Below are 24,527 nucleotides of genomic sequence, written 5' to 3' on the forward strand. Positions count from 1 at the left end.
ACTTTGTGAAACCAGCACACAGCATCCAGTGCTTGACAAATTGTTGATACACTGCAAACAGTGTCCGTAATTTGATGTGATTATTACGTCACAATAGAGTGCGCACAAACTGCGCAGGTTCTCGTACGCATAATAGATGCGTGATGAAAATGATGAAATACGGCGCGGTGAATATGAGACTTTATATCCCTTATCGTAAGATTGTTGCATTAGGTGTGTACACAACAAGAAAAAGAATATTTTGACTGTAAAAGACGTTTCCTGCCGACTAGATCGAAATAGTACATTTTTATTGATGACGTCACGCATAGTACCTTTTTTTCCCTAGGGAAAAAAGGAACTATGCGTGACGTCACAATACAAAAACGCATATTCTTGAACTATGCGTTTTTCAAGAGAGCGCGTACATGATTTCAAATGCCTCTGCGCGGTCAACCCCCGCGGTGTCACGGCGCTAGCTCAAGCCATATGCAATTTACACTGTGCGATAACTGCACTACACTTGCGCCACAGCTAAACATTTTTTACATCCTTCAATGTTTCATTTGAGCCGTGCAATTTTCTTTATTTCTTTTCGATCTGAATGTAGATGTGAATGTGAGTATAAGGTTCATGTTATTACAGAAGTGTACAAGGAATAATACAGATGGAAGGGATATAAAACAAATATAAAATGACTCATTCTCGGAACAAGCTAAAACTATTCACACTCAGGAACATCATTAGTACTTAGAATAGTACTAGTTGATGTTCCTTCGATGCGAATAGTTTCAGCTAGATCCTCGAGTGTCATTGTATATTTGTATATTATTTCCTGCTTTTTTAAGAGGTAAAGTCCATAGGCTTTTCATGAGAAGGTAATATGGTCTCATATTTACTGATTATCTCTTTTAGGACTACAACAAGTGTATTATGATTTTGTAAAACCATTGCTCAGATGTCTGATATGGGTTATAACTATTAATATCACTGTCAATGTCAATAAAATATTCACAATCATTGTCAATCAATGATGTATGATTGCCCGATTTTTAATATATATTTTATAACGAGAAGAGCATGAATAACCCTTGCACCAAATGCTCTTGCGGTTCTTAAGTAGCAAACTATCCACCATCCACCAAATGCTATATAAGTATTCTTAATAAATAGTTTGTACATCTTGAAACAAAATTTATCATTATAATGTAAAAATTTGGCAGGAAAAGAAATAATGCTAATGCTAGTAAATTGCTTCATAATTATTTCATTTTAGCCTCGTTCCCACAAATACAGTAGACCATCTAACAAATGCCGCTAGACTTCAGCCCAGTTTCTTGCTCTTATAAAGCCCGCACACCTTACGATCCGACTACAATGCGATTTTTGAAGAATTTGTATGAGCATTTGATACAAACATTTGAACATGTAAATGACCGAGGATCAGAATAGTCATATGATTAAGAAAATCAACCTCTTTAAGGGATGTCACGCTACCTTGGAAGAGGAAAAACTAAATCGGGTCAGCATCGTAGTAACATCAGACCACCAGTGCGATTGTCTATGATTTGAAGTCGATTCGGCTTTATTCTGACTAGACGAGTTCAATGCACTAAATTTCCAGTTGTTGGTATTCTCATCATTATTTAGCAGTTAAATCAGGAAGATGATGTTTGTTTGGATTTCCTATCCAATTGATTGCCATTTCTTCCAAGATCAGATCGCAGGACTATGGTGTAGCTTAAGACGGTGGGCTTAAAACACAGGTGAGTATGCTGTTCATCCATTCTTGCACGGGCCCATCCTCTTCCCACACCACTTGCCTTTCCTTTACAGATACAGTCAAACCTGTCTATGACGACCACCCAAGGGAAACACAAAAAGTGGTCTTTGTAGACAGGTTCCTTTAGTACATGTTTCAATGAGAATCCATTTTCAAGGGAGACAATAAATATGGTCTTTATAGACATGTGACCTTTGTAGACAGGAGGTCACTAAAGCAGGTCTGACTGTAAAATCATGCTGCATTATTGTAGAGCGCTTAGAGACTTCTGATAAAGTAAGTGTTAAGCGCTATATAAGCAAGGACAATTATTATTATTACAATCCTTTCTATTTAGCGGTGGCAGTTTTCGTGAGATGGTTTACCGTGTCATGTGTCAACAAGGCTTTCAAACTCCTCTGCCCAATATCGGTGATATTCTCCAAAGCAGACTAACTTTAGTCCATGGTTTAATCCACCGACTAAGTATGGAATGCCAAGTGGCCATATGAATATGTGTCAGAATAATTTGATCTGTCACTAAATAAAAACAAAAATGTAATAACATAATTAATAAACAACAATATATCTATGATATAAATATGTTAACATGGTAATTTAGGGACATATCAAATTATCCAAAAATATATTCATATGGACACTTGGCATTCCATACTTAGTCGGTGGATTAAACCATGGACTAAAGTTAGTCCGCTTTTGAGAATACCACCCTTTAAGTTTATATAAATTTTAATTATTGCACTTGATGGCCTTGTCCATCTCTCACCGGGAGAGGATGGGCCTCGGTATTGAATACATACTTATCGAGCGATATTAAATTGGGGTCATCACTGAATATGAGGAATAAATATTTCAACGTTTCACCGAGGAAGAAGCTCTCCATCTTGTCCCTCATGTTGACGTTATCAGGGTTTTTAACGTTGCTGATGGACGAGTAGCCTCCTCCGGGTATCTTGGTGTACTTTTCGAAGCCTTGGAAGATCTTCCACGCCCACTCGCGGTAGAAGTTCTGTCCCGTGATGCGGTAGAGGTAGAAGAAGCTCTCGAGGGTCTCTGGTCGCAGCAGGTTGTGTGCGTCTGCTGGCTGTTTGACAGAAGAAAAGGAATACATAAGAAAGGTGATGAATTAATACTGAATCCTATGGACATTGAATATCATTAGATTTTAAGAGTTCTGTCCCGTGATGCAGTAGAGGCAGGGACCCGTTTCACAAAGCCTTCTTTCAATGAAAAATGACAAAAATCAGTGACAAATCTGCCAATAACCAATCAGAACCAAGGATTTCAGTAGCTTATAACAAAAACTGTCATTAGTCACTGTAACAAGTTTTGTGAAACAGGGCCCAGTGCGTCTTAAAGACTTTAAATCCTGTTTGTACTAGTTTGACCAGGGGGATTAGACCTCCCTGCATGGTCACTGAAAGGTGATTATCTCATCAAATTAGCTCTCAATTATGGCATACGAAATAGAGGATCATGGGGGACCAATGGCCACCGATTAGGCATTGTTTGCTATATAGAGGGCGCCAGTAGATATAAGTAGTGCAGTGGGGCTTTAAAGACTTAATGACTGACTGACATACCTTGATATTGAGATCCTCTTTCATACCGGGCAAGGTATTGAAGTAAGTGATTTCTGGAGCTAGGAAGGTAGGCATCTGGGCGTACATCTGAAAGCAGGTATGGGCAACCTCTTGGGCTAGCTCCAGATGAGAGTCGGGCAGGCCGTTGTGGTGGCCGAGGGCTAGTGTACCGGGAAAGAAGCACGCCAACTCATCCTAAAAAATAAACGAGAGAATAAGAGTCAAATATGAGTGCTGCAGAGGAATTGGCAAGCGATTGGTGCATACAATTATTTTCCTGGTACCCAGAATCTTGCGGGAATATCACTTATGAACTATAGACCATTACTGGCATTGTTCGTCTCTTTAAGGGAATGGCTAAAATCATGACTGCAATTCCAACCAATCAGATGGCTAGATTTCTAAAGAGAGGTATATAATGCATAATAATCATTGGTGCATATAATTAATCAGGTACATGTATCACTCATACACATAATACAAATGTTCTTCCTTCAGTTAAATTTACATTTTCCATCTTCATATCATTTCCCTAGTACGGCTGTGCAAAAAAATAAAGAAGCAATACTCCCTACCCTCATAGCTGTACCAAATCTTCATTTCATATTGCGTAACGAGATACCCCCCCCCCCCTTCCCTCAACACCAGTCTTTGACAGACGGTTCTTTACATTACCTTACTCTGAACTTCACCTCTTAAAGACATGTACACATACTGACCCCATACTTCTCTCGTTATTACTGTGAAATAACATTGCCTGCATTGATGCTGTTTCTAACCTACAAGTCAGTCAACAACAGAATTATCCATACCCCTTGTAAATTTGATGTTTTGGGGCTGTTTTTTTTTGTAACTCAAGAATGAAAAGTGGGCTGGTTGACTTAGAGCATTTGTTGAATACTTTTAGCTGTACCTTTTGATGTGCCACATTCTCAAAAAACATATATCAGGGCAAATCAATTTTTCACATAATTGAAAAATTACAAAACTTGGTAAGGGTATGAATAATTTAGTTGCTAAAGATAAAGTTGAGTTCTGGTAATGCGACTACATTGTGAAAGAAACGGTGTGGAATCGATCAGAAAAATTTGATCATGTAGCATACAAGTATTGGTGTGTTCTGCAAGGTTCTGGAGTCATCAAAATGGAAAGAAATTTGGCCCAGTCTTGGTAAAGTAACATGCACTGTAAAAAAAAAGATGTATATGGCACTACACAAACAGGTGGCATTAAAATCGGGCCTCATTTTTTAGTTGTTACTTGTCATATTTAGAATATAAAGGCATTCAAGAGCCATGCTTTTCAGGGAATATTTTTTCTCTGATGATCTTCCACACTTGCATAATAAGAATGATAACGCTCACAAATTCTTTTTCACCTCTAGATCCCCAGAACTCAACCTTCTCTTTGAAGCCCATCTGTACTAGTTTGGCAAGGAGGGGTTAGACCACCCAGCATGGTCACTGACAAGTGGCTATCTCATCAAACCAGGTCTCAATTAACATAAGAAAAAGAGGTTCATGGGGGACCAATGGGCAACGCCTAGGCATTGTTTTCTATATAGAGGAAGCAAGTAGCTACAAGTAGTACGGTGGGGCTTTAACTGTGGATGATTACCACATTCCTTGATGGAACTCACCATCTTGGGGGAGAATGTATCTCTATGAAGCTCCCCGATGAATGTCAGTTTGTTGGGTTCTGATTGTCCTAAGAGCTTCTTCTTGATGCCTTCTACTGCTTCTATGTAATCGTCATGGAAACTGAAATCAACACATTCACACAGATATATGAATACAATAGAATTAGATGCTGCTTGTAAGTATCAAGACTACACCAACGGTCCTTTTCAGGATTACACACCCTCAAGAAAGATTACAGAGAGTCCTTTTCAGGACTCCTCAATCCTCCCTCTCTCTCACATGGTGCACCCGCAAGCCTACTGTATAGAATAGAATTGTATAGATATCTTGGACTGACAGGATAGCAAAGGAAGAAGTGCTCAATAAGGCATGTGTCGATAGATTCCTCGTTAACATCATAAGGAAAAGACAATTTCAGTTTGTTGGGCATATTATGAGAAGAGAAGGCACAGAAAACAGGATACTGACAGGAAAACTTTGAGGGAAAGAGAAGCAGAGGGAGATAGCTCATCAAATACATGGATACGTTCATGAGCTGATTGGTAACAGAAGTAACTTCACATTACAAAGAAGGCACCTTGCAAGTAATATGAATAGAAACGAAGACACATTTAACAGGAAATGTTTAGGTCTGATAATGAAATATTAAAGACCGTCAATACTACTGGGCCAGAGGGGATTAGACCACCTAGCGAGGTCACTGACAGGTGGCTATCTCATTAACTCAGCTCTCAACTAACATAAGAAAAATAGGATCATGGGGGACCAACAGGCACCGATTGGGGAAGTTTCCTATATAGAGGGAGCAAGTAGCTACAAGTAGGACAGTGGGGCTTTAAGAAAAAATGGCTATTAAACAGTAAGTCAAATTTATTCATCATGCAGATACGAGTAGTGGGCTGTTCAGACAGCAAAATTATTTGTAACTAAGAACAAGTTTCATATCTCGTCAAATCCCTGAATGAGCTGTAAAATGCTTACCGTTTCTCCGACTTGCTCGTCTGCAGCCATTGTTTGAGTAGATATTCGTAGTAGCTGTCTGCTCGTGCTCCCAGGGTCAAAATGGAGTTGGGTCGAAATTGGCCAGAGTTGGCGTTGATGAAGATAGGTACCAGACCTTCCTTCTTTGGCAAATTGTGAAGATGCATCATTACCTGTGCAGAGAAAACAATAACAATCTCTTTTACTAAGGTATCAGGTAAATGGTTACATGGAAAGGAACTCTTCTTTGAATACTTAGCATTTATTTTTGTTCAATTCTGTTTACCGTATTTGCCGGCGTATAGGCCGCAGTATTTTTGGATTTAATTTTTTTTTTAATTTTTTTTTTTTAGTTTCGATTTATGGCGCTATGCCTGGCAATGTCTCCCAGCTCAGTAATCAGTGTGTTGACTCACCACTCGGAAACTACAACAACACTAAAATTTGACTGTCATCTTGGTTTGAAAGTAATCTTTCTAATAGATCTCAATATGTAGTTTATAATAATAGTTCCTCAAATTTTTTTCTATAACAAATGGTGTACCACAAGGTACACCACTGGTACCATAGGTACTTTATTGTTTTTAATTCACATTAATGATCTTACACATTCTTCTAAAAACAATATTGTTACTATTATTTGTGACAAGTTTACAAGCACAAATCAGCGCCTTTAACTGCACCTCGATGTTAAATGAAGGTCCTTCCACGCGTGGGTTTTCGGCAGCAAAAAAAAAAAAAAAAAAAAACTTTTTTTTTTTTTTTTTTTAATGTCAAAATCGGGGGTGCGGCCTATGCGGGGGTGCGGCCTTTACGCCGGCAAATACGGTAAATTCAACCATATTGTAACCTTTAAAAAAAAAATTAAAAAATTAAAAAAAATGAAATTAGTTAAAGGAACAATCAGTTTTTGGTTATGTGCGTGTGAAAATGATACCGCTGCTTGGACTAATTATGTAGTGATCTTTGCCAGTTGTTTTTGCTCAATACAAATTGGAAAAAACATCTTTTTTTTCCTTCTAATAATCGAACATAAAGTCGTGTACATGTTTACAGTCTGGTCGAACATGGGTAGTAATTTAACTCATAGAGTATAGTTGTTGTTCTATTTTAAAAACCTTCAGTGACGACACCCAGTGACACATGAATACCAAGATGAAGCATAGACCCTGTTCTTACAATGTAAACAGAAGCTCATGATCACAATTTTTCCCAAGTTGGAAAAACATTTACAGGGGTGTTTCACAAAGATCCTAAGTTGAGCTTATCTCTAAGTTGGACTTACATGTAACAATAATGGAAAGCCATTAGCCTCATTGAAAATATTTTGTAAAAGTTATTTTAAAAGGCATAAAATGTTGATTCAAATCATTCATATTTTCTATTATCAAGGAGATTTTATGTTCTTGATGTGGAATTTATAAAAAGTCTACAGTACTTTTTTTTACTTTTCAATATATTTTATTTTAAGGCTACAAACGGCTCTCCATAAGTTTTAAAGGTAAAGACCAGTATTGGAAACGCCCCAATTTCAAAAAATGAAATGGAAGCTCTTATTACCAATCATGTGAAAGAATATGTTTTGAATATTACATGATGATAAAAATGTTGACGGGAAACCGCCTACTTATTGATATGTTTGGTAAATTAGTGTATCTCTCGCCTGTTGAGAGATGAAATGCACGTGTCGTGCACGTGTGTGTAGTCCCATATACATCTTTCTGTGTACAGTGCTTCTAACTTTATGAAGACTTGGCCAAATTTCTTATCATTTTGATGATTCCAGAACCTTGCAGTACATCTATGCTAGATGATCAACCTTTTCTGATCGATTTCACAACGTTTCTTTCACAATGCAATCGCATGACCATAACTGGTCTTTAGCTTTAAGTCCAACTTAGGGTTAAGTTTAACTTGGGATCTTTGTGAAACACCCCCTAGGCCTAATTCTAACCTTATCCACGGCCTCCTTGTACTTTGGATCACCGGTAGTGAAGGAGAGATCTCGAAACTCAAGTTGAATAGTACTGACTTCGGAGACGGAGCTGTCGGGTCCCCAGCGTGGCGCGTGTGCGTTGCCCGTCTGCAGGTTGACATCCGAGAAGGGTACGGCCGTTCTACTCTGGAAACAGTTCAGCAAGCTGTCCCCAAGAGTTACCTGTTGATGACAAGAACAGGGGTTGAGAATGACCTTGATGAGGATATTGATCATGCATCAGGGGGGTGTTTCACAAAGATCTTGAGTTATCTATCTCTTAGTTGGACTTTGAAAACTGTTAGCATCATTGAAATTATTTTGTAAAACTTTTTTTGAAGGCATAAATGTTGATTCAAATCATTCATATTTTCTATTATCATGGGAGATTTCATGTTCTTGATGTGGAAGCTATGAGAAGTCTAAAATACCTGAAATGTTGCTGTTGAATATATTTCATTATAAGGCTACAAATGGCTCTCCATAATTTTTAAGCCCAACTTAAAATCTTTGTGAAACACCCCCCAGATTGGATACATTGGTGATAATCATGTGCAGTGCTCAAAATACACGGGGGCGGTGGGCGATTCGCCCCTGTGAGAACCAAAATCGCCCCCGTCAGGTTGCTCACGGGGGCGATTGCAAAATTAAAAATCGCCCCCGTGGAATTATAAAATTAAGATTATCTTTTCTGAAATAACCTTAACACAATATTGAGTATTAATTTTCAAACCTTAAACCAATGAAATGGAACTTAGATGGCGCTTTCTTTACCATCTCTACGAGTATTCCCGATAACAACGGAAGCTCGCGGTGCGGCCGTCAGCACAGTGGCTATACTGCGCTGGTAGTACCGGTGTGCACGCTGACGCCCAATATCTGCTGGAGCTGGAGATCGACAATCGCGCAAGGACTGAAACATGGAGAAGTTTTCGTTGTGATAGTTTGAATCCTCTGAAATCTGGTGATTCTTAAAGACCAGCAAATAATGTAACCCGACCAGTAAATCAATATTGAGAAGAAGAAGAAGGCATAAGATGTTGCAGGGGCGGATCTAGGCGGTTTAGGGGGTTAACCCCCCCCCCCCCCTTCTCCCCCTTGGGCTGCCAAGGAAAAATGTGATGTGCACAGAAAAATGCTATCATGTAACCAGACCTACACAGTATTAGTAGATGTCAGTAGATGCCAGGAAAACATCAATAACGGGGGTTCAAAAAAGCACAAAAAAATCGCCTCGTTGCTTTGCGGCTCGTGGACGATGATCCGCATGTTAGTAGATGCCAGGAAAACACCACTTACGGGGGTTCAAAATAGCAACAACGAAAATCGCCTCGCCGCTACGCGGCTCGTGGATGATGCTCCACATCGTATTTGGGGTACCCCCCCCCCACCCTTAGCAAAAAGCTTGATCTGCCCCTGTGTTTTGGAAGGATATGGTAAAGACTAAAAGTAAAGAAAGAATGTAAATAAGGTTGCTCCGAATAATGAGGAGGAAATTAAGTGCAGAACGGGAAGAAATGGAGAAAATGTCCTCACAGGGATAAAAGTCAATATTAAAACAGCTATCTAACAAGTAAATTTCTATAAGAGGAAACAAAACGACTTAGATAAATGATAATGATAAAATACCAAGGAGTTTCACGGGTAATAATTCAATGGAAATTTGTATTAAAATAAAAGCCCCCGTCAGCACTAAAAGCGCCCCGTGAGAAGGCTCACGGGAGCTTTTTTTTTTTTTGGAAGAGCCCCGTGGGCCAAAAATTAATTTGAGCCCTGATCATGTGCATGGGTTAAAAGGGAGGAGGGGAGATGATGAACCTGTGATCTGGAAGTAGATGGCATATAAAAGAGGAAAAGGAAGACTGCAGATTTCATGGAAAGATGTGTGGTGAAGAAAGAAAGCAGTAAGGTTGGTCTATTTACGACGAGTATGCTCAAGACAAGAAGAAGTGGAGGGAGGGAGGGAGTGTCTACATTGCGTGAGAAGTCAGTGACCCCTCATAAGATGGAAAATGCCGACTTCCACAAATGATGATGATGATGATGAAGATAAGAACATCATTATTGTTGTGGGGGTACAGGTGTGCATAGCCTAGATGATTATAGTTGAGCATCATGTCAAAATATTCATGATCAGTAAGACAGTAAGCTTACTGCAACCATTCTTGCAAGTGGTAGCAACCTAAGTGAATTTGGGTTGCAGCATCTCAGAAAGGATGGGAGCCCTTGCGTATTGATGCAGGATGATATTTATAATCAATTGACGGATCTATTAACTATTTTAGGAAATTTGTTATTTCTTTCATTATTTTTTACGTCCCTCATGCTTTGCACGACCATCCAACTGTGCTATGCCTTGGGGAATAGGCTGCTGTGTGGCATGACAAATGATCTTCTCACATGCTCCTTTTCATGTTATCTTTCCCTTCATTTCTACTCTATCTTTCCCTTATCTGTCTTGCAAGGTGTGTTACTTATATCCAGGGGGGTGTTTCACAAAGATCCTAAGTTAAACTTATCTCTAAGTTGGACTTAAAATTTATGGAAAGCCATTAGCATCTTTGAAAATATTTTGTAAAAGTTATTTTGAAAGGCATAAAATGTTGATTTAAATCATTCATAGTATCTATCATCAAGGAGACTTCATGTTCTAGATGTGGAATTCATAAAAAGTCTAAAATACTTGAATTTCTGCTTTTGAATATATTTCATTTTAAGGCTCCAATGACTGTCCATAATTTTTAAGTCCAACTTAGTGTTAAGTTCTACTTAGGATCTTTGTGAAACACCCCCCAGGGCAAGAGAATAAGTTCAATGGGATAAGGACTGTCTAGCTACTTGAAATATGTTTCCTTGTACATTTGACCTCTGCATTTACATGTTCCTTTAACATTTGTATTTGTTTTAAACCAGCCTCTTAAATGTAGCATGTATTTCATAGAAGCTAAAGACATATCTTTAAAAATCATAGAAATAGCCTGACTGCAATACACCAAGCAAAACCACTAGTTCAAAGGAGGTATGATACAAGAAATAAATTGCTAAGTACATGATTCAATTTTAATCAGCACGCTGTTAAATAGTATACAGTGAAACCTGTATATAAAGACTGCTCAAGGTAAAACATGAAAAGTGGTCTTTCTATACAGGTGGTTGTTATTCAAAGCAGGTTTCACTCTATCAATACTGAACTTACAGCTTTTTGAAGAAACATTTCATCACCGGTGAGACAGTGAGTACTGAGAAAGCTTCCTAAAATCTGTATATAAAGACCGCTCAAGGTAAAACATGAAAAATAGTCTTTATAGACAGGTGGTCTTTCTATACAGGTGGTTGCTATTAAATGCAGGTTTGACTGTATCAATATTGAACTTACTGCTTTTTGAAGGAACATTTCGTCACCGGTGAGATGGTAAGTACTGAGAAAGGCTCCTAAAACTCTAATTGTTGTTTCAAATAAGTTGACATCTTTGTTAGGAGTTACACTCATCTGTGCTATGTGATCCCGAGCCTCTTGAAACTCTGTAAAAACGGAAACAAGAACAGTGTCAATGTTCAGAAATGTGATGGGCCAACTATAACTTTCCCATTTGAGACCGATTTGATGATTTAAAATCACAATTTAATAATCTTATTCAGTTTAATGGGAGATCCGTTTCTCATGATGATGGTGAATAAGTGGCTGAACTAAAGTTTCAATACTGAAATACTGAACCCAACAATGACCAATGTAAAAAAAACAAAGCTATAAAAGGCAAGACATTGATTTTTATGTGGCTTGAAATCTGCTCTTCACAAGATAAAGGTGATGTGCAATTGCAAGTTTCATACTTCTTCAATCCCAAACATTGATTATCTTACTACAGTCAAACCTGTCTACAGCAACTGCCCAAGGGAAAAACAAAAAGTGGTCTTTGTAGACAGGTTCCTTTCGTACATGTTTCAATGAGAAACCATTTTCAGGGGAAACACAAAATGTGGTCCTTGTAGACAGGTGGTCTTAGTAGACAGGTGGCCACTAAAGCAGGTTTGACTGTAGCAAGAAATCGTGTTATATTTTTGTTAAGGACCAAATAAATATTACAAATCCTGTTCTCCTGCAATCAGGATTTGTTAGGGGACAAACTTACCATCGGTCAAGCCCATGATGACCATTGTATCAAGACTGTCCACCATAGTCATACTGAGAGTAAACCACTGATTAATTCCATTTTTTTATTTGTTAGGGGACGGACTTACCATCGGTCAAGCCCATGATGACCATTGTATCAAGACTGTCCACCATAGTCAGGCTGAGAGTGAACCATTCACTCCATTTCTTGCTGATTGGTTTGAGCTCATCGTGGCCCCAAGCATGGGCCTTGTATCCCTTCCAAGCATGCTTGAAGGCGTCTACCACCGCACGCTGCCGTTCGTTCTTAGCACCTGGAGAGAGGAAAACAAACAAAGCTTGAGATATTGAACCATCTACAAGTAATATATTTTATAATGCCCATGTGCCTCTCCACCTTAAAAAACATGAGAATCACTATGTAAAATGATGTCAGGAACAGACCGATTCAGTGATTATCTTCAAATCAATGTAAAGTGTCAGTAAGCCTTACAAATTATTTTCGCAAACTCTTTTCAAATGATAAACAGCTACAGTTTACAAATTAATTATTCTACAAAGGTCCTAATTCAACCAGTCCACCTTTCATTCTTGAGTAAAGAAAAACACAAAAAACATAAAAAAATTTAGCTGTTAACTGTATATAACAATATACGGTACTTTCGTTGCCTCTCTACACCGTCGCACATTTGCCACAGACAGGGGCGTACGCAGGATTTTTTCAAGGGGGGGGGGGATTATAAAATCGGGCCCAAAATATTTTGCTCCCGAAAATTTGAAGATCGCGCCGGCCAAAAAGTTGCTCAGTGGGGGGGGGGGGGGGGGTAAGCGACCACAAAAAACCAAAGGGTGGGGGGGGGTTAGGTTTTTTTAGGGGGGTTTACACACATTAAAAAAACCAAAGGGGGGGGGGGGGTTAACCCCCGAACCCCCCCCCCCCCCCTGCGTACGCCCCTGGCCACAGATGCAATTTTACACACAAATTACAAAACAATGGGCAGTAATGAAACAGAAGCATTTGCTTTGTGCAACACAATTGCATTGCAAAATTACCCATTTCCAGTCTTGATTATCTCCAGGACAACCCATTCAACACTGCTATAGATTAATCTTGCACTGGATCCAGTTAAATAATCCTGATCCCACAAGCAATACAAGGCTGCACAAGGGACCTTATTTGTATGGCATTTAAAGGCCGGCTGTACTAGTTCAGCCAGAAGGGATTAGACCATCCAGTGAGCCAGCGAGGTCACTGTGACAGGTGGCTATCTCATTAACTCAGCTCCCAAATAATATAAGAAAAAGAGGATCATGGGGACCAACAGGCACCAATTGGGGGATTTTTCTATAAAGAGGGAGCAAGTAGCTACCATTAGGACAGTGTGGCTTTAAGAGCTCATTCTAGCACCAAAGTCAATATCAGTCTAAGTCAATGATAATAATGATTATTATCATTTGATAACCTTGATCATTTGATTACGGTACGTTATTGACACTAGGTCAAAAGAATGAGGTCAGGGAGCCATGTCACTGAGAGACCTGTAAACAAAAAGCACAAAGTCACTTACCATACAATGATTGAGGGTCGCTATTGCCAGGGTCAGCTTTATCTTTCTCATTGTCAGGAAGAGGAAGGACCACTTCTTTCTCGTCAGCTTCCTAAAGGATTGATAGAAAAAAAAAAGTGAGTGGACAGTTGAGGTCAGAGGTGAGTTCAGTGTTTTTTTTACTACCCTTGACTTGATGAAGTTATCATGGCTTAGTATAGATTAAAGGGGAATTAACCTCAAACTACATGTTAATTACAATTTGTAGGCCATTTAAAACATTATCTGAAAATCATTCAGTTCTCCTTGCGACACCCCAGAAGCTTTGAAGAGAAATTTGGACAGAATGGCAGCTTCCTTGGAGAGCAGACGATGTCGTAAATATGGCAAAGTAGGGTCTCTTTATTTTACTTGCAAGACGATATTGTTTGGCCTACAGCAATGCTTTTTATATCAAATGAAACGTTGTTTTACTCTCTATGTCATGATAATGCTTCATAGTCGAGAGGTTAAGATATCCCTTTAAAATCACTTCACATCTACTAGAGAAAACAGATTTATATACAATAAATCAGCTAGCAGAGTATTACTTTAAAACGAAACACAGCCACCGTGATGGTGACCGAAATTGAACAGTGATTGATTAGGAATTGTCACACCATGGAAACAGTATAGGTAGGTTTTCAAAAATTCTCATAAACTGTGGTATCGCCTAACAATTTTGCTTCAAGACTTAAACATTAAACCTAAAACATTTTCTAATTATGACCCACACATTTTGAGAGAAAAAAAATTGGAAATTGTGAAAGATCAAATGTATAGCAGGTAAAAAAATATACATATTTTTATGATAAAATGTTGAAAAATATTCTATCCTAAGAAATATAAGAGTCTTCAAAGCATAATACAACATCACTAAGACATTAAAAGAGTCATCACAGAGCAATGAATAAGTGACAATATATACAATATTTTACAAAATAATTTGCTTTGAAAAAGCTATCAAATCAAACTAGAATTGGCAGAGAAAGCTGACAACTATTTGCATAATTTATAACCTAAATCAGAAATGAAGAGCTTTAAAGATACATTCCATGCATGTTTGACGAGAGATAGAGGCCAAATACCTTTGAGGAAGTACCCCTTCCAAATAAAACTGAAATCTTAAATCATGTTTAACTGTACTTAATACATGCATTAATACAGTGTACATCAGAAGGAAGAAACACCCTTCCTTCGCTGAAAAGAATGCATGCACTACTTGAGTACACCGACACGATCCTTCATGCTATACTAAGCATAATCAGCCAAAAGATAAAAGAACGATGATGGAAAGAGAGCCACAGATGCACACCAATTTTTTTGCCAACAATTTTGTGTTACCCCCGGGGCGCCTGCGGCAGCACCCACGTCCGACCGATCTATATCATATTCCTCATCATCGTCCTTGTCGTCATCGTCATCGTTCTCGGCGATCATGTACACTTCATCGTCTTTATTCCTCACCCCTTCCTTGACCACGCCCGGTGGTAGCTCGATACCCGGATGAGGCACGCCCTTCTCCTTGTCTGCGTTCTCTGTATCCTCTTCCCCCATTGGCTGGTTTCCTTCTAAGGGGTCTACATTCTCTGTATCCTGAAACCCCATTGGCTTGCCTCCTAGCAGTTTGGGTGGACCTCTCTTCCCTGGCCTACCCTGTAGTGCAAAACACAGAAAAATAATAATAATAATAATCATATTGCGCAGCAACCACATAAATTTACTCTCCCAGCTCTGGAAAAAAAAAAAAATTTAAAGGAAAAAAAGAAAAAAAAGAGACACTGGTAAAAATACAATAAAATCCATTAAAATCACTTTTGTGAAATGTTACTTTTCTTAAAAGTGCTCCCATGAACAACAACAACAACATAAGTATTTGGAAAAGATTACATATATATTGATAATGCCCCCACAACCTAAAAGATCAAATTTACCAAAGATAGATAGATATTTACCTTTAAGCTTTTGTCCTGCTTTATTTCATCTCCTGCGACTCCCATTTCATCTCCTCCAACTCCAGGATTAAAATCATCGTTGACCGGATCATGCCCCTCCTGACCTCCTCCTAGTCCCAGCCAACCTTTATTACGCCCGGCAGCATTCCTCGCAAAGGCATCGCTGTCCAACCCGCTCTTGGATTCATCGGGCACAAAATGTCTGAAGACGATGAAGCCACCGAGCGCACTGATGAGGAGTATCGCAGTGACGACCTTCCTCTGTAGGCGGGACAACCTCCTCCACAACTGCAACGGAGCGAGAAGAAAACATGCGGAAGGACTGTTTTTCATTTTGAAGATATTGCCAATTTAGGCACCGTCAAAAACAATTCCACTATTAAATCTATGGCTTGATGGTAACTCATTGGCACTCAGAATATAAGTCCGGATCCCCAAGATTTTGAAGTTTTGACATAGGGCTCCTGCATACAGATTTTTAAAAAGTTCTTTCCCTAAACGTTAACGTAGAGCCCTGTACTGTTTACTCCGATCAAATACCCAAATGACACTGATCATATTAGTAATGCATACTCTTTGACATTTGTCCTGATACTATTTATTGCTTTAGATCACAGTATCTTTACACTATCCATACAAAAGTACTGTTTAAGTTAATCTTTAATAGAATACACAGATAACACTGCTTCAGAATATCTTGACACTTGATGAGGTAATCCCTGAAGCAGCTTTTCCAAGCTATACTGGGATGGGATGTGTTGTGACAGCAGGTGAAGGTGCAGACTACAAAAGGGTGTACAATTTCTATATACAATAAAACGGTGGCGAGCTAGTAAAAATCATGCTGCTATATATTAGTTTACAGCATTCTGGAACCTACAGGAGGTTCCAACCCTCTGGTGACAGGCAGGGCGGCCATCTGGAAAGCAGCAACTGTTGGAGCAATAACTGGTCAAATGAATACTTGTAGGAATCTATTGTTGCCTCAGGAACAGAGAGCTTGAGTGTGTGGTGTCTTCTGCTGATGTATGGTTATGAGGTGAGGAAGACAAATATTGACTAGCTGTTGGTGTATTCTATAGAGCAGGGTGCTTTGATTAGCGACTGTAAGGTCATGTTTGTGATGGTGATTAAGATCACGGTCAAGCGTATCAGCTTGACAAGGACAACTCTAAGAGAAATTTACTGTTTTCTTTTTTTGAAAGGAAATGGACTTTGAAACAGGAATCCAACAGAATGAATTCTGATATCTTTTATAGGAGAATGAATGGCAGTATGCAATATCAATTAATTAAAAAGTGAAATTTTATCCCTCTTTCTGACCTAATCAAGCCAAGTTCTAGAAATCTATTGGAAAATCTGTACTCCTTGTAATATTGGAAAATTGGGGCGATGGGGCCTGATCAGTTTTCACCCATCGGCCCCAATTTTGTAGGAAATTGTGACGACTCATGCCTAACATGAACCATTTAGTGGCTTAAGAAAGTTCTCAGGAGTGTAAGAAAGCTTGCCAGCTACCTCCTAAATTTTAAGGTTTTGGTAGAAACTTAAAGGTACTACCGGTACATGTATGTCCCATTTGCAGGGTTAAATGGATAAAGGGTTAAATTCCAACGGCATTTGAAAGACAATACTTATTTAGAACTTCCCTCTAAACCAAAGGGTTTGAAAACAGCTTTTTTTTTAGAAAAACAGGGACCACTAGTTGTCGAATCAACATAAGTGATTACAATCACCTAAGTAATAGTCTGATTTTCAGACCCTTGTACTGATTGGTCATACATTTTGTGCTGCACAAAGATTCAATCAGTTTAATTTTGGCCATTACAAGTAGTGGGTTATTGATGTAGACAAATGCTCACAGGTACTTGTTACACTTTCAGCTCATTTTATGTATGTTTTTATCAAAGAAAAAAAGATGTCAGTCAGTCACTCAATAGTGTCTGACAGTTAAGTCTAGATGGTAAACAGATTGATATTGGCTGCAAAAGGGACATAGTACCTTTAAACTACATGTTATTGTAAACTGATATCACTGACCTAGATGCTGGTACCCTACTTATCAATTCCTATTAATATCTAATCCAATTAAAATGGCCAATAAAAACCTTACCCTCCAGCATGACTGCGTTCTCCGAGCTTTGCTGTTATCATAATCCCCGCTCGATGGTTTGCTTGTGAACGGCAGCATCTCGCCCTCAACGGCCCTCTGTTGGTAAACTCTCACTGATGGTGACCCTGTACATAGAGGTATTGAGAAAAAAATGTTTAAGGTTAGCAATTAGTTTAAGAAACAAGGTACAGGCATGAACTGTTTGCAGTGGTGTATTGCTAATGGAGCTAATGGAGGGCATTACTTGCCACAGCTTGAGAAACTCCAATCATTTGTCCTCACCACGATGCAGAACGCGGCACTATAAAAAATCAACAGTTCCCTCTCTTATTCTTATGCTAAATTCAATCAACTGAAATCTTGTTAGACCTTTTTACAATGTATTGTCATTATGAAAACTCTCTCTCTCTCTCCCCCTCTCTCTCTGTGTCTGTCTCTTTCTCTTTCTCCCTTTCTCTAGCCTTTTCTCTTTGATTCAGCCGAGGACGCAGGTTCGAAACTGAGTCACGTCTTTCGGATGGTGACGTTAAAGGTCGGTCCCCAGACGTAAATAATCATATCTGATGGATACACGTCTGTAAAAACCCAATTACACACACGCCTTTTCTCTCTCTTTCTCATTTCACTCCTCCCCTCTCCCACTATTTCTCTATTTCTGTCTTGTATTTCCTTTTCTCAATTTTCTGACAATGTGATAATTACTCATTATTCATTCATAATTTTCACCAATATGTATAGGTCATTGACATTCACCAATGTTAAACAGTATTATAACAATTCCATAATGGAATTCGTATTAATGTATCATTTGACACAGGCGCGGATCCAGGATTTCTTAGGGGGGGGGGCCCAAATTTGAAATTATGCGAGCCAAATATTGGTACGTAATGGTGACCAGCAGTGACGTAATGCAGGGGGATGTAGGGAGGAGCGAGTTTCCCCCCTCCCTCCTCTGCAAAGCGCGGAAGCTATATATGACGTTTCATTAAAGTATTAGAGAAAGAAGACAATTCGTTGTACCGTTCTCGACTCTTAATCCTTCTCTTAATTCAGCCCCCCCCCCTCCGCGCAGCGCGGAAGCTTTGACGTTTCATTAAACTATCATTGAAAGAAGACGATTCGTTATAGCGTTCTCGAAAATTATCCTCGTTTGAATGCAATTTCATAACCTGCACGAGTCTACAAGGTGTGAGAAAACTCTGATTCAGGAAAGAATGCAAGGGTGAAAGTAAAAGCGAAAAAAGTGGACACTCTCACATGGCTTCCATGGATGCCGTCTTTGTTCTCTTTTTGCCTTCTTCTTACTCCTTGACCGTTTTTTTTTACAAAACTGTTTAGCCATATACATACATGTATGTATAGTTCATGTGCAAGCACGTATACCCAGGGAAGAGAAGGTAATAGAAAAGGGAAAACAAAAAATACATAAGGAGAGTGCAGAGGATATGGAGAAAGAAAGACAAAGAAATACATAAGAAATACATAACGGAAGGGCTTTTAGGTACCAAATTACGCATCTAGGGACCCGCCTTAGGCCCCTTGGTTGAGTCCAGAGGGCAGAGCCCCCGAAAGCTCAAAGACTTTAGGCATTTAATTACGGCCAGATGAGCAAACAGGGCCCGCCTTAGGGCCCTTGGTGGGTTCCAGGGGGTAGAGCCCCCGGGAGCTCATGGAAAAATACTGCCATTTTAGCAATACTTGTAAATCACTGGTATCAAATTAAAAATAACCCGTGTTTAAATTGTATTGGGGAGGGGGGTTACTGCCCCCCCCCCATCAGTACGCCAGTGAAAGAGGCGGAGGTGACGGAAGGGACTACCCCCATAAAGCTGTATGATAAGTCTTATATGTAAACCCCTCACAGGTTTTTGAAGTTTTGTTGTGTCACAAAATTACATTCTTTAGCAAAACTACAGCATAAAAACAAGCAATATACTTTTTTCACGCTTCACTTTTACTTTGCCGATATCTAGTGTGCAGTCCGAAGGGCTGTAAATATTTACTAGGTAAATTTAAGTTTGACTGAGCAGGAAGGGACTTCTTAAAAGAGCAAGCTGAATATTCATTTTTGGAACACTGATCTATTTCTATAACTTTTAATCTTGTTAACATACAGTGTAACTTGTACATACGTGATACCAACAGAATACATATTTTCTTCAATATTAATGTTCACATATCAGTCCCTTTTTGGATTGCCCTCCTCCCGTCCCCCCCCCCCCCTAGAAAAAATATTATCACATTGTTACATGTGTGCACAATATATATTGATGTGTCAACCGTACGAAAGGGGTGTTTTCATAATGATTATTGACCTCCTTTAAATTTATATTTATATGGAAGACTTAAGAAGACAACTGTTTACAGTCCAACTAAGGGTGTAGAGCATGCCGTGTAGACTAAAATGTGCAATGTTGTTCAATTTCTGAATTCTTTGTTTAAAAAACTTGCTTGCTGTCAATAGTGTATACATTTTTTATACGTTTCAAATGTCTAGTCCGGTTAAAAATAGCATGTAATGATTTCATTATTTGACACGTACTTCACATTGATTTATCTTATCGATAAGCGAAACGATTTGCTTTAGTATCATATAACAAATATAACAGTAATGACAAGTATGGTTTTCCTGAAAATTGCATTATACAATGTATATTCATCGTTATGGAAAATGTTGTATAATATACAACAATTGGCATTAACATTTTCCAGACCATTGATTTAATTACGTTTAATATTGAAGCTGTTGCCCTTTGTATATATATGAACTTGAAATAATAAGTAGCCTTGAAAGTGTCGCAATAAATCATGTGTGAGTGAGCTTGAAGTTTAATGGTGTAGGTTTGTTTGAAACTGTATAGCCTATACTATGTTTTTAATGAGATATATCTCCAATCAAATCAAATCAAACTGAGTGATGTTATCGTACAACTAAACAATATCAATCTTCTGTTCTCCTAAATAAGCCTGGGAAACTTGAAAATTGCATTACAATGTGAATTCATTGTCAGTGAAAATGTAATACAATACACAACAATGGGCAAATAATTGTTTCCAGACCAATGATTTAAGTAAGAAGAACTTACATTTTATATTGAAACTGTTGCCGTTGTATATACATCAGGCACGGATCCAGGATTTCTTAGGGGGGGGGGGAAGGGGGGCAAAATTAAAAATTATGCGATTCAAATATTGGTTCGTAATGGTGACCAGCAGTGACGTAATTGGGGGTGGGTGGGTGCAGGGAGGGGCGAGTTTCCCCCTCCCTCCTCCGCGAAACGCGGAAGCTTTGACATTTCAATAAATTATTAGAGAAAGAAGACGATTTGTTGTACCGTTCCCAAAAAATAATCCTCGTCTGAATTGAGTTTTCCCCCTCCCGCGCTAAGCGGAAGCTTACGTTTCATTAAATCATTAGAGAAAGAAGACGATTTGTTGTGTCGTTATCCCCTTTTTTTTCTTTTCTTCTTCCTCTTTTTTCCTTTCTTGTATCTCCTCTTTTCCTTTTTTCTTTCCCTTTCCTTCCTTCTCTTTTATTTTTTAATTGGGGGGGGGGGGGCAACAGCCTGGGAGGCAAGTCCTTTTGCCCCCCGATCTACTTCTTCCCTCTTTTCTTTTCTTCTTCCTCTTCTTTTTTCCCTTTCTCTCCTCTTTCCCTTTCCCTTCTTTCCTTCTCTCTCTCTCCTTTTTTTTTTTTTTTTGCGGGGGGGGGGGGGGGGGGGGCCAAGGCCCGCTCGGCCCCCCCCTGGATCCGCGCCTGATTTGACATATCCGTATTATGTGCATTTTACTTTTACAATGCTTCATTAAGCTGAATCAACTCAATTCTCGTTCATTTGCTTACTTTTTGGGGGTCATAAATTGAACTCTCTTTTCTTTTTTCTCTCTTTCTCTCATCCCTCATCTTTTTTCCATGTTTTTTTTCCTTCTCTCTCTCTCTTTCAAATTTTATCTCTCTTTATCCTTACCCTCTCCCCTCTTCAACTTTTCACTCTTTCTTTCTTCTTTCTTCTCAATTCACTGACAAATTGATTATCACCATTTTATAATTTAGAATCATTTTTTTCCTTTTTTTCCCCGGACTTTAACTTCTTACTGAATTTTTAATCTATTGTTTTTAATGCATTTTTATATGATACAATGTGAGCCAGTTATTGTTAGTCTTTAACTTTTTATTTGGTATATTTTTAATAAAACCGAAATTGATTGATTGATTGAATTGTCTTACTAAGGAGTCTGAAAAAACAGGTGAATCCAGGTGAATACGCTATATTAAGCGAACTCCCTATGAGTGTGCCGGGTGCCCTTTTATACTTATCATCCTAAAATAAGTATCAGATTGAAGAAAAAAAAATTTGTGTACACCGCGTGTCTTTGCATTTCAGCTGGAACCAACATCCTGAACTCTCATAAGAGGTCAGCGTTTTTGTAATATAAATTGCACCAAATTGTCATCAGGAGCACTTGGGAGGTAAGCAAATCGCCATCACTCCACGTCTCCAGTATCATAATCTCATATACTTTTTTTTTAAACTCTTTTAAAACGTATTTCAGGGTACCGGCAATGAGAAGAAAGTGGAGTTCACTAGCAAACTCTGAATGTCTGAAGCCATTTTGCAATGTTTGTTTGGTGCAGGAAGGGATGAATTTTAGGTTTTGTTTACCTGCCTCTCCGCACAGGTCTATGGCTGGGTGCCAGTTAAAGGGGAAGTCCACCCTGAAATTAAGTTAGTTTTAATAGGAGTAGAAAAATGAGAGAAACAAGTCAGTGAAAGTTTGAGCAAATTCCGATTAAAAATAAGGAAGTTAGGATTTTTGAAGTTGTGATCAATCAAACACAAATTGGCAACTCTATGACGTATCATGCGAGCTCAACTTCCATTTGCTCAGTACTAAAAAAATCTAAAATTTTCATTTTCCCTCAAGAAAAATTTCAACCATACATGCACCCTAAATATAATAATTGCAAATATGTTTCTATACTCCCCCTGCAAGGAACAAATATATATTCCGTCATCAATAACGAAGAAAACATGATTTTATGGAATATTATGCACAAAGCAAATGAAGGAGAGCTCGTATAATAAGTCACAGAGTTGCCAATTTGTATTTGATTGATCACAACTTCAATAATTCATAACTTTCTTATTTTCATTTAGAATTTGCTCAAACTTTCACTCACCTGATTTTCTTATTATTCTGCCTCTATCGAAACAAACTTATTTTGGGGGTGGACTTTCCCTTTAAGGCTTGGTGATATCAATATCATGTTTTACATTATCACCAAACCCTTTACTAGGTAGGGCTAGGCTATTATCACCTAGGCCTAGCCTTAAATTTAATAGTTTATCTAATTTTGAGAATCTAGACAGGCCATGCAAGGCTATACTAACTAGTCCTAGCTAAGGCTTTGTAGCATTTCTCCTGTAACTTACGCCATACTGCGTGATTATAGTAATTGCAGTGCTTTGCATCAGTACAAGTTCGACCTAATTTCTTACCTTGAAATGTTGTTTCTGAAAAATTGTTTTGCATAAATAATTCAATGTTGCTTACATGTATGTGTAGTTAGAGAAAGTTTGTATTTATAATGACATAGTTTTTTTGTTTTGTTTTTCAGTCTATTTTGTTTGTTATAGTGCTTAGAGACTTTGGTGGTAAGCGCTTTATACAATATAAGTAATGTTTTTATTATTTATTATTTATTATTTGACTTTGGCCTCAAACATCGAGCACCACACTTCTTCTCTTCTCTTTTCGTCCAAGAGCACCATCATCATCATGAGCGTCACTGCGTCAGCGTCGACGTCGCATTCTTCACAGCTCTTCAGCCACGTCAATGTCAATGAAGTCGCTTTTCCGCCTTCAAGTCTCCGCATCATCATCGCGTGAGCCCCTTTCCTCATTCATCATCCGTCATTTCTACTTTCTTATAAGCTTTTTTTATTCTTATTACATTAACTCATGTCCATCTCATTTACTAGATTTAGTACATGATCATTTTATCTCTGTGCAATATTTGGATTTCTCCCTCATCATCTCATGACTTTATTCTGAGTCATTTATTTGCCTGAGCTGACTAGTCTAGTGATAGACCGAGAGCTTCAGTCTCTATCTCGTCGGTTGTTCCACTGAGACTACGTCTGGCTCTACTAGACCTCTATATCCGGAGGTCTAGTGGAGCCAGACGTAGTCTCAGTGGAACAACCGACGGGATAGAGACTGAAGCTTTCGGTCTAGTGTAGCTTATACCTCAATAAAATAAAGAAAAGGGAATACAATTTAGAGTCTATCTTTATTGTCAGTGCAACCTTGCTTCCTCGTAGATAAAATTAATAGAGTTATGTTGTGTGATCAGTGAACAAGCATTCCAATCTGCATTCACAATACAACACGCCACACTAATCTAGACTTAACTTCTAATCTATTAAAAAAAGTTAACTTGTTCTAGAGTCTACTACTAGAATCTAGCTTCTATTTGAGTATTTCTATTTGTACTGTAGACTCTGTCTAGAGCTTAAATTTCAGGAATAAATACATGAAATATGTCTTTTTAAACTGTGTGAATATAAAATATTTACTCGAAATGAAACCGACCTTTTCCAATTTTGTCAAAGAGACGATCTACCGAGGACAGAATTGGGAAGCGAACTACTTCACGTCCGCAAGCCACAGCTTCCCGGTAGGTTTCCGCCAGCAACCCGAGATCCGCCGCGCCTCCACCACTTCGGGGCAGTCCAAAAAAATAATCTTGAGCTGGTATTTACCTTCGTATTAATCTCTCAATCGAATCGACATATTATCAAGATATCCTCTTTTAC

The 24,527-nt window shown here is 38.6% G+C and overlaps 1 protein-coding gene across 1 annotated transcript; it reads right to left on the reverse strand.

Moving 5' to 3' along the window:
• Positions 1-2,420: 2,420 nt before the first annotated feature.
• On the reverse strand, positions 2,421-24,466 carry LOC592701 (endoplasmic reticulum mannosyl-oligosaccharide 1,2-alpha-mannosidase). The gene is made up of 12 exons (XM_030984497.1): positions 24,304-24,466; positions 17,707-17,831; positions 15,594-15,881; positions 15,106-15,294; positions 13,621-13,711; positions 12,181-12,366; positions 11,318-11,463; positions 7,921-8,124; positions 5,967-6,139; positions 4,985-5,105; positions 3,346-3,540; positions 2,421-2,846 (listed from the first exon to the last, which is right to left on the reverse strand). The coding sequence occupies exons 2-12, from the start codon at positions 17,782-17,784 to the stop codon at positions 2,496-2,498; spliced, it is 2,022 nt and encodes a 673-aa protein (XP_030840357.1). The 5' UTR covers positions 17,785-17,831; positions 24,304-24,466; the 3' UTR covers positions 2,421-2,495.
• Positions 24,467-24,527: the final 61 nt, after the last annotated feature.

Source organism: Strongylocentrotus purpuratus, unplaced genomic scaffold (assembly GCF_000002235.5).
Source record: "Strongylocentrotus purpuratus isolate Spur 01 unplaced genomic scaffold, Spur_5.0 spur5_contig_833, whole genome shotgun sequence".
NCBI classification, from domain to species: domain Eukaryota; kingdom Metazoa; phylum Echinodermata; class Echinoidea; order Camarodonta; family Strongylocentrotidae; genus Strongylocentrotus; species Strongylocentrotus purpuratus.

What these genes read in the sequence shown, in the direction of transcription:
- LOC592701 (XM_030984497.1), bottom strand. Translation starts at nt 17,784, where the DNA reads ATGCTGCCGTTCACAAGCAAACCATCGAGCGGGGATTATGATAACAGC. An exon ending in ATACATTCTCCCCCAAGATG is followed by an intron (nt 3,541 to 4,984) that starts GTGAGTTCCATC and finishes TTTATTTTTTAG; the next exon opens with GATGAGTTGGCGTGCTTCTT. An exon ending in AAGAGGATCTCAATATCAAG is followed by an intron (nt 2,847 to 3,345) that starts GTATGTCAGTCA and finishes TCTGTCAAACAG; the next exon opens with CCAGCAGACGCACACAACCT.